This window comes from Camellia sinensis, chromosome 3, assembly GCF_055761805.1.
Source record: "Camellia sinensis isolate YWXY chromosome 3, ASM5576180v1, whole genome shotgun sequence".
Classification (NCBI taxonomy): Eukaryota; Viridiplantae; Streptophyta; class Magnoliopsida; order Ericales; family Theaceae; genus Camellia; species Camellia sinensis.
In genome coordinates, this window is record NC_138963.1 from 200,362,518 (window position 1) to 200,376,913 (window position 14,396).

The window sequence follows — 14,396 nt, forward strand, 5'->3', positions numbered from 1 at the left end:
TGAAGAGATCTATATGGAACAACCCGAAGGGTTTGTAGTATCAGGGCAAGAAAAGAAAGTTTGTCGACTTGTAAAATCCCTTTATGGATTAAAACAAGAACCTAAGCAATGGTATGAAAAATTTGATCATGCAATGCTTACTAATGGGTTTAAGATAAACGAATGTGACAAATGCGTCTATGTTAAAAACACTGACCAAGGATATGTCATAGTTTGTCTTTATATGGATGACATGCTTATCATCGGAAGCAGTCAAAACATGATCAAATCAACTAAGCAGATGCTTAACAAAAGATTTGATATGAAAGATATGGGGGTCGCAGATGTTATATTAGGAATGAAAATTACTAAAACATCTGACGGATATGCATTATCTCAATCTCATTATATTGAGAAAATTCTTGATAAATTTATCAAGGATGATTTGAAGTTAGCTAGAACACCTGTAGACATCAGTCTTTATTTATCAAAAAATAAAGGAGATGCAGTGTCTCAGTTAAAATACTCTCAAATCATTGGAAGCCTAATGTACCTAATGAATTGTACTCGTCCTGATATAGCTTCTGCTATCAGTTAATTGAGTAGGTACACTAGTAATCCTGGAGAAGACCATTGGAAAGCGATCATTCGGGTTCTTAGATATCTAAGATTTACTCGTGATCATGGTTTGAACTTTACTCGATATCCAGCAGTACTTGAAGGTTATTGTGATGCAAATTGGATATCGGATACTAAAGATTCAAAATCCACTAGTGGATATGTCTTTACTCTAGGAGGCGTTGCTGTTTCTTGGAAGTCCACGAAACAAACTTGCATCGCACGATCCACAATGGAATCCGAGTTCATTGCTTTAGACAAAGCAGGTGAAGAAGCAGAATGGCTTCGTCACTTCTTAGAAGACATTCCAATGTGGCCAAAACCTGTGCCAGCTATTTGCATTCATTGTGATAGTCAATCTGCAATAGGCAGGGCACAGAATCACATGTATAATGGTAAGTCACGACATATTCGTCATCGACATAATACAGTAAGGCAATTGTTGTCAAATGGAATAATCTCAATAGATTATATAAAATCTAAAGAGAATATTGCGGATCCGTTAACAAAAGGTTTGACAAAAGAGTTAGTGTATAGTTCATCGAAGGGGATGGGATTAAAGCCTATTACATAAGAGTCGTCATAATGGTAACCCTACTTATATGACTGTAGATCCCAAGAACTAAGTTCAAAGGGACAACTAAGTTATGTATGGCTCACCAGAAATCACCAAGGGATTAAAAATTCCCTACCCATTCCTATGGTGAGAGTGATATCTGCAACATATGTTGTATGCAGGGGTATAAGGATAAGCTTTGCTTTTAATGATTACTTATATCTTGGTTAAGGCATAAAGTCAAGACGAGTATAAGGAGATACTCACAATAAGAATCACCTATATGAGTGTTGAACTAGGGCCGGTTCTATGAGAATGAAAAGGCTAAATTCTCTAGAAACACTTATGAAAACCAAGCGCGTTCAAGGCCAAAATGAACACAACAGTGAGAACCACGATGTGTTAGAAGATATTTTGTGTGAAATCTATTGTCTTGGCTTACACAAACGGCTGAACAATTCAAGGCATCGCGTCCATTGGTTAGCCAGTAAGTCCGATAGGTTATCACTAAGGAAGGTTCAAAGCCGAAAACTACCTATCCTGATGCAAGATATTTTCGACTTATACTCTTTCGTTAAAGTCTGCATATTGTTGCATTTCCGTTATCATCCAATTCCATTCATGTGGGGGATTGTTGGAAATGGTTATAAAATTCTGGATAAAACCAGAATTTTTTCCTAAGTTCGGTCTATTTTTTAGGTGGGCCCCGAGTGTCGATTTACTCGGGTCAAAGTGATAACGCGTTCTATGCCGCGTTGTGATTCACGTGCTATATTTGGTTGCTCAAAACCATTACCGAGTAAATGGGAAATTGAAGCCAAAGTGTGCTCCATGGAAATGGAGTTTTGGTGGAAATTCCTTAAGGTGGTAAATTGGCTTGTCCCACATTGATTTGGTGGGAAGTTTTGAAAGGGTTTATAAGGCTTAGGGTGAGATACTTGGGGTGTGCCCCAAGGGGTACCCAAGTGTTTTAGAGGGAGAGGTTATGGGCAAAATGGGCTAGACCCATTGGACCCAAAAATCACCACACACGCGCGCGCGCGCCGCCGCTGCCGTCCGTCAGTCCGGTCGGGCGGACGGGGCTGGGCTGGGCTTGGGTGTGTGGTTGGGTTGGGCTTCTAATCTTTTTGGGCCAAAAACATTTGAATTTAATTTTATTTTTTATTAAAATTCAAATTAAACTAGTTTGGATTTATTGTTCATCCAAACAGGGCCCTTCCCGTTTTCAAACAGAATTAAACTGTTTTGGATTTATTGCTCATCCAAACAGAGCCCTTTCCGTTTCTATCTATTTGAATAAACAGATTCAAATCTGTTTAAATTTGAATCTAACAGGTTTCATACCTGTTCAATTCAAAGCCAAAAGCCACCTTTACATCTATAAATAGACTAGCCTCCCATTTGGATTTCATTCCAATTTTCGTACTCCATCCTCTGCAAATTATATTCTTCATCTCGCTGCATATTATTTCCGAAAGAAAGAGTGTAAACACTTAGTGTGTTCGTAAGGCAAACAATTAGTAGTGCTGCTATTGTTGGTGCTAAGATCATTTCATCCTGGGAGATAGACGTCCAAATTCTAAAAGCACCGTGGAGAGGACGAATCTGTCTTAAGGACACAGTGTTAAACACTGGACTTGATCAGAAAAGTTATTCAAATAAATTAACGAAGTAAGTTGTTTAATTTTATTCTGTTTTTTATTCTGTTTATTTAATCAAATTTTATTTTTGTTTTTGTAACAAAATAAAATCTGTGGTTTTATTTATTTATTTTTATTTCGAGTTTGATTTCTGTAATCAAACAAATTTTCTCATTTTCTCTATTTCTTTTATTCTTGTTGTTGTTTTGTACACAACAGAATTTAATCTTTTTAAATACAGTGAAGATTGTCCAACAAAAAATACATAAAACCGAACACTTTAGACATGCATTGATATAAAAGAAACCAACCATTTCTATTTATCAGAGTAATTCTTACAACTGTATTACATGTTAACACCAAAAGCAAATGTCCTATGGGCTTACAGCTTTCCAAGTCAACACCTGGTTACACAAAAGAAGAGTACTAACTCTATACAAAATAAGCCCTTGGCTTGATATACATGTAATACAAATAAAATAAAAAAAAGAGTCTTCAACTCTCATCATCATCTAAGCTATGTCCTTGGAGGTGGCATACTACCTGTACCTGAAAATAATGTCCCATAAAAGGTGAGCCAACGCCCAGTAAAGATATGCTAAACACAGTATGAGCAATGACTAAGACATTAGCAATTGATAAATGTTCAATTTCCATAAACCAATTCATAACCCATTTCCATTTCATGACCACTATGTTCATGTTTCATTTCAATTTCCATTTCTTATCAATTTCACAATTTACATCAATGGCTCAGAACCTGGCCAACCACTTATATGAGACAGTGACTCATATTAAACATTTCTCATTTTTACAATAGATAAACATACTAGTTGTATCAACATCTCAACAGATAAGCATACAAGTTGTATCCACATTTCAACAGATATGCATATTAGCTATATCAACACTTCCAAAGATAAGCATATGAGCTATATCAACACGTCCAAAAATAAGCATATGAGTTATATCAACACTTCCAAAGATAAGTATATGAGCTATATCAACACATTATCTGACAAGCATATGAGCTGTATCAGTGGAGGCCATCCCCTATCTCCTCCCAAACAATATCCGGTTTAGAGGTCCATCCCCTATCTTCCCCTAAACCGTGGAGTACATCTCCTATCTCCTCCTACACACACAACGTATATACACAAAAGTCATATACACAATCAATCAATACATAACGTTAATGTATTCTATCAACCGTCATACTCTATGACATATCCAATTGATTAGTTTTAGTTTGCCTAATCATCATGCATTGTCTACAGCAATCAAAACTACCCTCTACCGGTAGCCCAAGCAATTATTTCTAAACAGATAATAAAAGCTCCAACAGATAAAATATCAATATTTTCAAAAGTGAGCGATGAATAAATCTAACTCCACTATTCAACCACATAATGAACCAATTTTATTATTTCCAACTCAATTCCATAAAGTCACAATTTTTCCAAAATTAGGGTTTTCCACCCGATTTCCAAATATTGACCCAATGGTCTAAATATCAACAACCAAAAACGATATCATTATTTTGAACCCACAATACACATTTTAGACTCAAAATAACAAATCCTCTTTTAACATTTGAAACCCTAAGTCCCAAAATTACCCAACTTCAACACTTTATCAAAACAACCAAAAATCTAGGTCAAAGACCATAAGAGTGAGTAGGAATCCCTACCTCAAATTCGGAGCTCAAGGAAAGAAGGTGAAGAAACTCAACGTGTTTCAAAACTCAATATTCTCGGATCAATGTGTAGCCCTCGACGATCAACCCAACTTTTACAAAGGTCGAAGGAAAAGAAAACACTCTAACTAGATCAAACCCTAGAGAAAAAGGGAGTTTCTAGAGAGAGGAACTCTCAAAATGTCTTTTTAGAAAGTAAGAGAGAGAGAGAGAATGTAAAAAGTGATTTTAAAATGCCCAGCTGCCAACTAATATACGACATTCCCGCTCGAGCGGAGAACACAACGCTCGAGCGTCAAGAACAAAAACTAGGTCCGCTCTAGTGCAAGAAGACCCGCTCGAGCTCCAAGACACAAGAATAGAGTACATCCGCTCAAGCACGAAAACCAGTCCGCTCGAGCGTAGATTTCCCCCTCCCATAACTTACACCAAAAAGTATTACCCGCTCGAGCGTCAGAGTACCCGCTCGAGCGCCACTACTCGAGCGCAAAGAAACCCGCTCGAGTGTGAAAAGCACGCTTGCAGAAGTTCTGCAGAGCACTAAAATACTGGGAGCGTGCAATCTCCGCTCGAGAGCAATAAGACCCGCTTGAGCGAACCTCCTAAAAATTGGGCAACAAAGAATTGAAACCAAAGCCTAACCAACCTGTAACAACTCTGCCCAATACATCCTAAAACCCGAACAAATGGAATTAAAGGATGACAACAAGATAGATACAACTACCAACTCCATGGAACTGAGTTCTGAAACAGTAAAGGGACAACCGGGATCGCTATAGAGATGCTCTTAGAGCATCCACAATTGGATGGCTAAAATTGTTTGTTAAAGTGTCTTATATAACAAAAAATGATAAAAGTGGGGCCCAAAATGCGTGTTAAGGTGTGTTAAGAGTTTGTTAATTTTAGAGAGTGAGTAGTGATGCAATAGATATGTTAAGATGTGTGTTAAGATATGTATTAAGTGTCTATATATATAAATAATAAAATAAAAGACATAAATAGCCAAAATATGCCTATAACTCTTCTTCTCAGTTGAGAATATATTTATATATATATGACAATGTTTCAATAATTTCTTACAAGATTCAGAACTCCGTCTCTCTCTGTCTCTCAAACCGATGCAAAATAGCAAGGATCCGAACGTCTGGCCAGACGACCCCACTGCCCTTCCCCCCTTTCTCTCTCTCTCTTTCTCTTTTTTCTCTCTCTCTCGTTGGCTAGAAGGCTTGCTGCAGTTAACAATCAAATTAATAATTGACACTAATGGCTGACATTAACACACTCCTTAATAGCTCAATTGAAGCATCATTTGAGTCTTTCCCTAGCCAAAATATTAATAGCTGACACTAATACACCCCTTAACAGCTCCACTGTAGATACTCTTACTTTTTTATTGTTTTATACATTTTTTTTTTTTTAAAAAAGAAGGTCAAAAAGTTAACCTTTAATCAATTTTTCAAAATAACCCTTTGTTAACTAAATGTAAGTTGGCCATGATATAGGGGATGAGAGATCAAAAAAACGTGAAAAGAAGAAAAGCAAAAGAAATAAAAGAAAATGAAAGAAGGTGAAAATCTTGTTTTGACTCGTGAGATTAGGATGACATAGAAAATAAAATTTGATAACATATCAAGGGTTGTAATGCCCCCTAAAATAATACAATAAATATAACCCATAAACGGAAGGATAATAGAAATAGCATGCCTTTATTCATCAAAGTTCGTATAAAAAAGATAACACATGCGATATACATTTGCAAACTGTTCATTCTGAATCTACAACATGTGTTACAATGATAAAAGAACTGGAAATTAAACAGGTAATCATATTCCAAGTCATTGCTTGGTTACAACAAAAGTGAGCCAAGCTCAAAACAGTTAAAGCCCTTGGCTATACAAAAGAATACAGCAAAAGAAAGAAGCTTTTACTCCTAAATGTCCCTTCAAACTATTGCCTTGGTGGAGGTATATCACCAATACCTGAAAATGGTTTTTCCCAAATAGGATGAGCCAAAGCCCAGTAAGAATAATCTAACACAATATATGAGATTTAAAAAATATATAAGTACAATATGCATACACAATGCCTGTGACAAAACATCCACATTTTATATAATCATAAAGTACCAAGTTCATATCTTAATCCATTTTCCTTCAATTCATTTCAATTCATGAACCAATTTCATTATCTTTCAACAACTCAATTGAGATTACAACTTAGTGGTTTTCTAATCAACACAATTACCACACAAACACTTCAATTTGTCATTTTATGAAAATTTCAGCCGTAGGATCGGTACCTATTTATACGCGCGGTTTCGAGACTTTCACCTAGGACACTCCAGCCAACTGAATTTCAATAGAGTCCATCCCCTATCTCTCCCCAAACATAGAGTGCATCCGCTTTCTCCTTCTAAACATCATACATATATAATGTATTTAAAACATAATCATATTCAATGATAACCAACAATATATTAGTTTTAATTCAGCTAATTCTCATACAATTTCTACAACAATTATAACTATCCTCCACCGATAGCCCAATACAGATATTTCTAAACGGATATTCAATCTCAAGACAGATAATTTATTCAAATTTTCATAAGTGTGAGGTATTACATATCCAACTCCACCGTTTATATTAACATTCGTCCAATTTCATATTTACAACACTAATTCCATTTATTTATACAAAATAAATATTTGAACCATTTTAGGGCAAGCTCTATTTCCCCCAAATATTAACCCAAAGGTCAAAATCTACTATTTTTGTCACAATAAATACTTATGTTCAAACCCCATAACCCTTTATAATGCATTCATCTTAGGAACCCCTCTTTTGATTTTATACCCGAATCCTAGGTTTGTCCATAATGCTTCCATAACCCACCATTATTACACAATAACAAATAACTAAGTTAAAAACTATATGAAAGTGTAGAAAATCCCTACTTCAAAGAGAAAAGACAAGCAAGGCAAGGATGAAACTCCAAAAATGCTTAAATACAACTTTATTCGGATCAAAATGAAGATCTTGAGACGCTCTACCTTTTTCTCAAAGATACTAGGGTGGAAAACTCAATGGATCTAGGTGAAAATGTAGAAAGAGGATAAATGTTAGAGAGAGAAACTCAAGATCTAGGGTTTTGGAGAGTTTTAGAGAGAGAAATTAATGAAAAAGTGATGTAAAAATGTGGTTGTTACGAACTGATATATACGAAGTTCGCTCAAATGTGAGAAGTGACGCTCGAGTGTCAGACACATTGTTCGGCTCGAGCGCAGAATGCATACTTCCAGAAGTTTTGCAGACGAAAGAGGCGAGCTCAATATTGGGCACTCGAGTGCCCATCTGCTCGAACGTAGGAAATGCCGCTCAAGCGTAGAATACACTTTTCCAGTATTTGTAGGTCTGCAAAAATATTGAGAGTTTGCAAAGCCTTCTCGAGCGCAAGAATGGTTGCTTGAGCGGAGGAGCAAAAATTTGGACAACAAAGGTTTAGAAAATCAAGCAACCAACCTGTTCTAAACACATGACTACAACCCATTAGAAACCATAAGCCTGAGTCCGGAATGTAACAAGGGTCGGGTTAAAATCGGAATCCCCACATGGATAATATAGACTTTTACGAATATTGCTAACAGAAGTTTTGTTTGAGAAGTTGGTTAGCTTTTTGGTTAGTTTAGCTTGAGGCTGAACTTTTTAACTTTTTTGACTTTTGTGAATAAAAAAGTGAAATAATTATGATTTAGATATGACATTTTATTTTATTATTTTTTTGTCTATTTTATCTTTTTGTGACTATTTTAGTTAAAAAAAACCTGCCAAACCAACATGCCAAAAGAGAGCAGAGTTTACCTTTGTACTTCACTCCAAATCACAAGGAGGTTAATGTAGTATATTTTTAACGACAATGCTAGGTAGCTCAATTTTTTGTGGCTCAAATGGCTCAAATCTGTCAAAACGACGTCTTTTTGACAGATTTTGAGTGTAAAACGACGTCGTTTTGACAGATTTGAGCCATTTGAGCTACAAAAATTTGAGATACAGGTGTCGTTTGGCAACACTTACGTTTTCAGTTTTCTGTTTATATTTACAAAAATTTAAGAAACTCAAATAAAAACTTGTTTGGTAAAATTTTTGATTTATAAATCAGTGGTTTCAGTTTATAAATTTGGCCAAAAAATGTGTTTCTATTTTGAGTTTTCAGTTTTTTTTTTTTTACCATCCAACACTAGCCACCACCCGCCACCATTTTTCACCACCGTAATCCGCCACCACCACCTACCACCCACCCCCACCACCACCACCACTCACCTACCACCACCACCCACCACCCGCCACCATTAGCCACCAGCCACCACCCACCTGCCACCCACTAGCCACCACCACCACTCACTCGCCACTACCATCACCATCACCCACCACCCACCACCTACCTACCATCCACCCGCTACCACCCACCACCCGCCACTACCATCCACCACCCGCCACCACCACCACCCGCACCCGCCACCTACTTGCCACTACCACCCGCCACCTACTTGCCACCACCACTCACTAGCCACCTGCCACTACCATCCACTACCTGCCACCACCAACCACCTGCCACCCACCCGCCACCACCACCCACCACCTGCCACCACCACCACCACCACCACCCATCACCCACTCGCCACCCACCTACCACCACCCGCTACCTACCCGCCACCACCTGCCACCACCACCACGACCACCCACTCGCTACCACCCACCACCCGCCACCGTCACCCACCCATCCACCATCACCACCCACTCACCCATCCACCCACCCACCATCACCACCCACCACCCATCCGCCACCACCTACCACCACCCGCCACCTGCCACCACCACCCACTCGGTACCACCCGCCACTGTCACCCACCCACCCACCCGCCACCACCACCCGCTATCCGCCATCCACTTGCTGCCACCACCACCACCTACTCGCTACCACTTGCCACCGTCACCTACCCACCCACCACTACCACTCACCCGCCACCACCTACCACCACCAACTACCCACCACCCACCGTCACCACTTTCCACCACCGTCTTCCGCCGCTACTTGCCATTTCTCATTCTTTTTTATATTTTCAAATTTTTTTAAACATTTTGTCAATTACCAAACGCGTTTGTAGTTTATGTTTTTCTAAAATAAACAAAAACCAGTTTATAAAATTTTTGTAAATATAAACTGAAAACGTAAACGTTACCAAACACAAACATTTTCCTATTTTTAAATCAGAAGGAGTTAAATGTGTTTTTGAACTAAATCACATGGAGGTAAATGTACTTAACACAAATTGATTATTTTAATCTTTTTTGTCTTAATTGATTATTTTAATAATAATAATAAAAAAAGGTAGTTCCCAAACACGGCCTAAAAGATATCAAAGATGCAATCTGAGACGTTGAGGTGGTAAGAGAGTGGGGCAACTTCTGAGGCATGCGGAGCATAAGATTATTATTCACTCTACCAAACAACCCAATGGCGGAAAAGTAACCCGGGAAGTAGTCTTTTATTTGTCAAATCCCTCAAATCCTTTGAATTTCAAAAAATTTCGAGTGTTCCCCCAAACAAAAAAATGGCTAAAAGACTACTGTCAAAACTCCGAAACCCAAAACCTCAAAAATCAAATACCCAAAATCTAACCCGCACAAACTTCAAACTTCAAATCAAAAGTGTCGAATAGTAAAAAGATTCTTTAAACCGCGCAAAACAGAATTAATTTTTGAATCTCTCCCTCCTTCTCCTCTTCTCACTACAAAGTCAGTTTTTCTCAGTAGTCACAGTTCACTCGTATCCTTCGCTGCTTCTGTTTCTCTCTCTCTCTCTCTCTCTGTTCATCTAAATTCTAAACGGAGACTGAGAGATAGCAATGGCGGATCAAGAGAACTGCGTACGAGTCACGCGATTGGCGAAGAAGAGGGCCGCCGAAGGAATGGCCGGATCGAAGTCTCACAAACATCATCAACCTCCAACCAAGAAGCGAGTCATTCTGGGTGAGCTTACGAACTTGTCGAATGAGCCGGCGACGAGGGATCTGGGTTCGGAGCCGAAGAAGCCGAAATCCAGGGCTGCGAAGAAGGTCAAGAAGGCAGTGACCACATCGACGACTACGACGAAGGACATTGATTCGAAATCGGAAGATCCCCAAATCTGTGGTGCTGATGTATCTGAGATATACGAGTATCAGGACGTTGAATCGGAGGATCCCCAATTATGTGGTGCTTATGTATCTGAGATATACGAGTATCTTCACAACATGGAGGTTAGTGTAGTGGGTGGTTTTTATTTATTTATTTTTAATATATAATTTCGTTTTGGTTTTATTGGAAATGGATGCCTTTAGATTTGAATAAATAGATAAAGGGTTTAGTGTCAATGCCAATAATTTGTTCAATTTGATTGCTCATTTCATGTAAATTTATGGGTTTTTATTGCTCATTTCATGTAAATTAATGGGTTTTGATTGCTTATTTAGAAGGAGGCGAAGAGGAGACCATTGCCAGATTACATTGAGAAGGTCCAGAAGGATGTGAGCCCTAACATGAGGGCAATTTTGGTGGATTGGTTGGTGGAGGTTGCAGAGGAATACAAGCTTCTCTCTGATACTCTGCATCTATCTATCTCTCACATGGATAGATTTTTGTCAATGAATGCTCTCAACAGGCAGAAACTCCAGTTGCTTGGTGTTTCTTCAATGCTCATCGCATCGTAAGCTCTGACCTCTTCTTAAACTGCTTGATGTTTTTGTAAAGATAATCAATTTGGATGATTGGTACTTAAATTTCCTTGTTCAATCTTGATGAGCAGAAAGTACGAGGAGATCAACCCTCCAAATGTGGATGAATTTTGTTACATAACCGACAACACATACACAAAGATAGAGGTGGTAAAAATGGAGGCTGACATACTCAAACATCTCAAGTTTGAAGTGGGCAGTCCCACAATTAAGACATTTTTAAGGTATTACTGCATTGTCAACATACAATCTTTCTTTTCATCAGTGATCTTGCGATTCAATTGCCTAATTAATGTTGCCTTCTTGCTTGTTGATTTTTTCTTTTTCCAGAAAATTCACTGCTGTTGCTCAAGAAGATTACAAAGTAAGTTCAACTTTCTCTATTGTGTGTGTGCACGTGTTGCCTATTTTTCTTGCTGATTTTTGTTATTGACTTGTTGGGTACTTATTAATGTTCTTGTTCTTATGCAGATTCCAAATTTGGAGTTGGAGTTCTTGGGTTATTACCTAGCGGAGTTAAGCTTGTTGGAGTATGGCTGTGTGAAATTCTTGCCTTCTTTGGTGGCTGCATCTGTAGTATTTCTTTCACGGTTTACAATCCAACCAAAGTTGCATCCTTGGGTAAGAGCCTACTTTTGAATACTCCAACTCTCAAGCTCATGATTAGCAAGCTGTAAATTAATCTCATGTCATTTTACAGAGTTTGGCCCTGCAAAATTTCTCTAGCTACAAACCTGCTGACCTAAAGGAATGTGTTCTTATCATACATGATTTGCAATTAAGTAAAAGGGGAGGTTCTTTGGTTGCAGCAAGAGATAAATACAAGCAGCATAAGGTATATACATGTTTTTGAACTTGTTATTGGCATTGTAGTGCATGGTCATCTTTAAAAATGGCTATCTGATTGAAATTTAATGACTTCCTTGGAACAGTTCAAATGCGTCTCAACATTGTCCTCTCCTCAGGAGATACCAAATTCTTTTTTTGAAGATGTTAAAGATTCATAGTGAGGGTTAGGAGAATTAGTTGATCTTGTTTGATTGATGGGGAGATGATTGTCTTGAAGAGTGTTCTTGCATTGGAAGGTTAGCTAATTCAGAAAACTCCCACTGGTTAATTGTGTTTGATAATTGCCGGTTGTTTTGCTGATTTGGTTGTTTTGGGCTGCTGGTGTGATCAATTTCTGCTGGACAGTGGTTACTAATATTAGTGGTAGTTCTTCGTGACATGTTTAATTTGTAATAATTGGATAGTGTGGAATTTTGTTAGCATATGGTTCATTGCTTAATAGTTTCTGATTAGGTGGTCTCATGACCTTTTTTTTATCTTTGAAATCTTTGATTTAGATCTTTCTCATGTAAACTCAAAAATTATTATAAAATAACATCTGACAACAAGAGCATCATACAGCATAATGGTGAGAGATGTTTACTACAAATTTGTTTTTTTTTTTTTTGTTGTGTAAACAGTGATTTTCAAATTATTCATAACTACAAAATCCTAAACTGGGTGAATGAGGTAATTAGAGAGGAAAGATTCCCCTTCTTACTTAAATTGTTAGCAGTTTGTCAGCGGTATTGTTTGCTTATGTGAATTTAGGGAGAAGGTGAAAATAAATTATGAAATAACCTTGTTTTATTTGTATTGTACTCTTCCCTCCTTTATAGCCAACCAACACAGGTCTGGTTTGGGAAGTGGGTTGACTTTTTGACTTTTTGGTTTTTTTTAACTTTTTTGGTTATTTTAGCTTGGGTTAAAAAGCTTGATTTGGGAAAGGTTTTTTAGCTTTTTTAATTTTTTTTGTGAGAGAAGAGTGTAATGATTATGGGTTGGATGTGATGTTTTATTTTTTGTGACTAAAATAACTTATTTTGTTTTTTATGGCTAAAATAGTCAAAAAAAGTCCTCAACCCAACTTGCCAAACAGAGCCACAATCTTCCAAGGAAGAATTACCACAATCAAAGTAACAAGATCATAACTAGAGAATTGCTTGAATCTTAGATTGAGAGCTTCTCCTTGCGGTGCCCCCCAAATTATGCCATTTAGCACCATGAGTCAAACCGAAAATATCAACACATGTAGCAAGCAAGATCCTTTTAGTGTGCATTAGATGACAAATTTAAGGATTGTATATCTACACTAATATTATAATAAGTATTCTAATTAGGTGTTAACATGAAAATACAATTGTTAATGCTATTTTTTTTTTTAAAACTAGTATTCAAGAAAATTCATTTTCACTATTTACACAACTTTTGTGCTTAGATTAATAGAAAGTTATTTATATAAATTTCATCAATAAATTGTTTCATTTTTTAGGACATTTTGCTATTGTTTTGGAGAAATATCAAATAAGTCTTAATTTTCTAATGAAATTTCTATTGAGTCTTATTAACACATGAATTAACTCTCTTAAAATAGGACTTATTTGATATTTTTCCAATTATTTTCTTCCTATAGCAAATGCATTACACTAGAATATATATATATATATATATATATATATTGTAATGAAAGAATTTTAATAGTCTATGTTTGATATTTGGATGAAATTGATTGGAATTATGAGTATGATGAGATTTAACGATGAGATTAGTGACAAATTATGTAAATATTTTCATTAATAGGTGGTTTTATAGTTTTGTAAAGTGAGGTCAAAATAAATTTGAATTTCTAATTCTATGAGATATGGTTAACAATACTATTATGGGGTGTTTTGAGAAGTAAATAAAAAGCTAACTTTTAGTTTTTATTCATTTTGAATTAGATCATCTTATATATTTTTTATCTACAAAAAGATAAAATAGATTAAAAAAGGTCAAAAAATTAACTTTTTATCAATTTTTTAAAACACTACTATATGACTTTAGGCAAGTTATTTTTTATCATCAAACATTATTTACCTGGGACCATCAAATTGTTAATTCATTCTCATAGTTTATGGAGACGATCACACATGAGAGTAGTGCATGAGTAATGTTATAATAATTATCTAAATATATAATTTTATTTTATTATTTTAATGTTTGAGTGTAAGTTACCAATATACCATAACTAAAATGGTAATTTAATACGACAAAAAAAATGTAGCAAACGTTGCAATTTGTTAAAGAAGGCACACCATTACCAAGAGGGC

General features: G+C 36.7%; 1 protein-coding gene across 2 annotated transcripts; it reads left to right on the plus strand.

The window, feature by feature from the left end:
- The first annotated feature begins 10,019 nt into the window (after positions 1-10,019).
- LOC114300549 (putative cyclin-A3-1) lies at positions 10,020-12,697 on the plus strand. 2 transcript variants are annotated; one of them, XM_028245414.2, is made up of 7 exons: positions 10,020-10,785; positions 10,999-11,231; positions 11,331-11,483; positions 11,590-11,623; positions 11,731-11,880; positions 11,960-12,094; positions 12,192-12,697. In XM_028245414.2, exons 1-7 carry the CDS (start codon positions 10,393-10,395, stop codon positions 12,264-12,266), a joined length of 1,173 nt encoding a protein of 390 aa, XP_028101215.2. In that variant the 5' UTR covers positions 10,020-10,392; the 3' UTR covers positions 12,267-12,697. The 2 variants fall into 2 exon arrangements, with proteins under 2 accessions (XP_028101215.2, XP_028101216.2); XM_028245415.2 differs by having other exon boundaries at positions 10,060-10,785; positions 11,002-11,231.
- Positions 12,698-14,396: the final 1,699 nt, after the last annotated feature.

Excerpts from the sequence above, each read along its gene's own strand:
- LOC114300549 (XM_028245414.2), top strand. The coding sequence starts at position 10,393 with ATGGCGGATCAAGAGAACTGCGTACGAGTCACGCGATTGGCGAAGAAG. Across the intron at positions 10,786-10,998 it reads AGTATCTTCACAACATGGAG|AAGGAGGCGAAGAGGAGACC; the intron begins GTTAGTGTAGTG and ends TTGCTTATTTAG. Across the intron at positions 11,881-11,959 it reads AACCAAAGTTGCATCCTTGG|AGTTTGGCCCTGCAAAATTT; the intron begins GTAAGAGCCTAC and ends GTCATTTTACAG.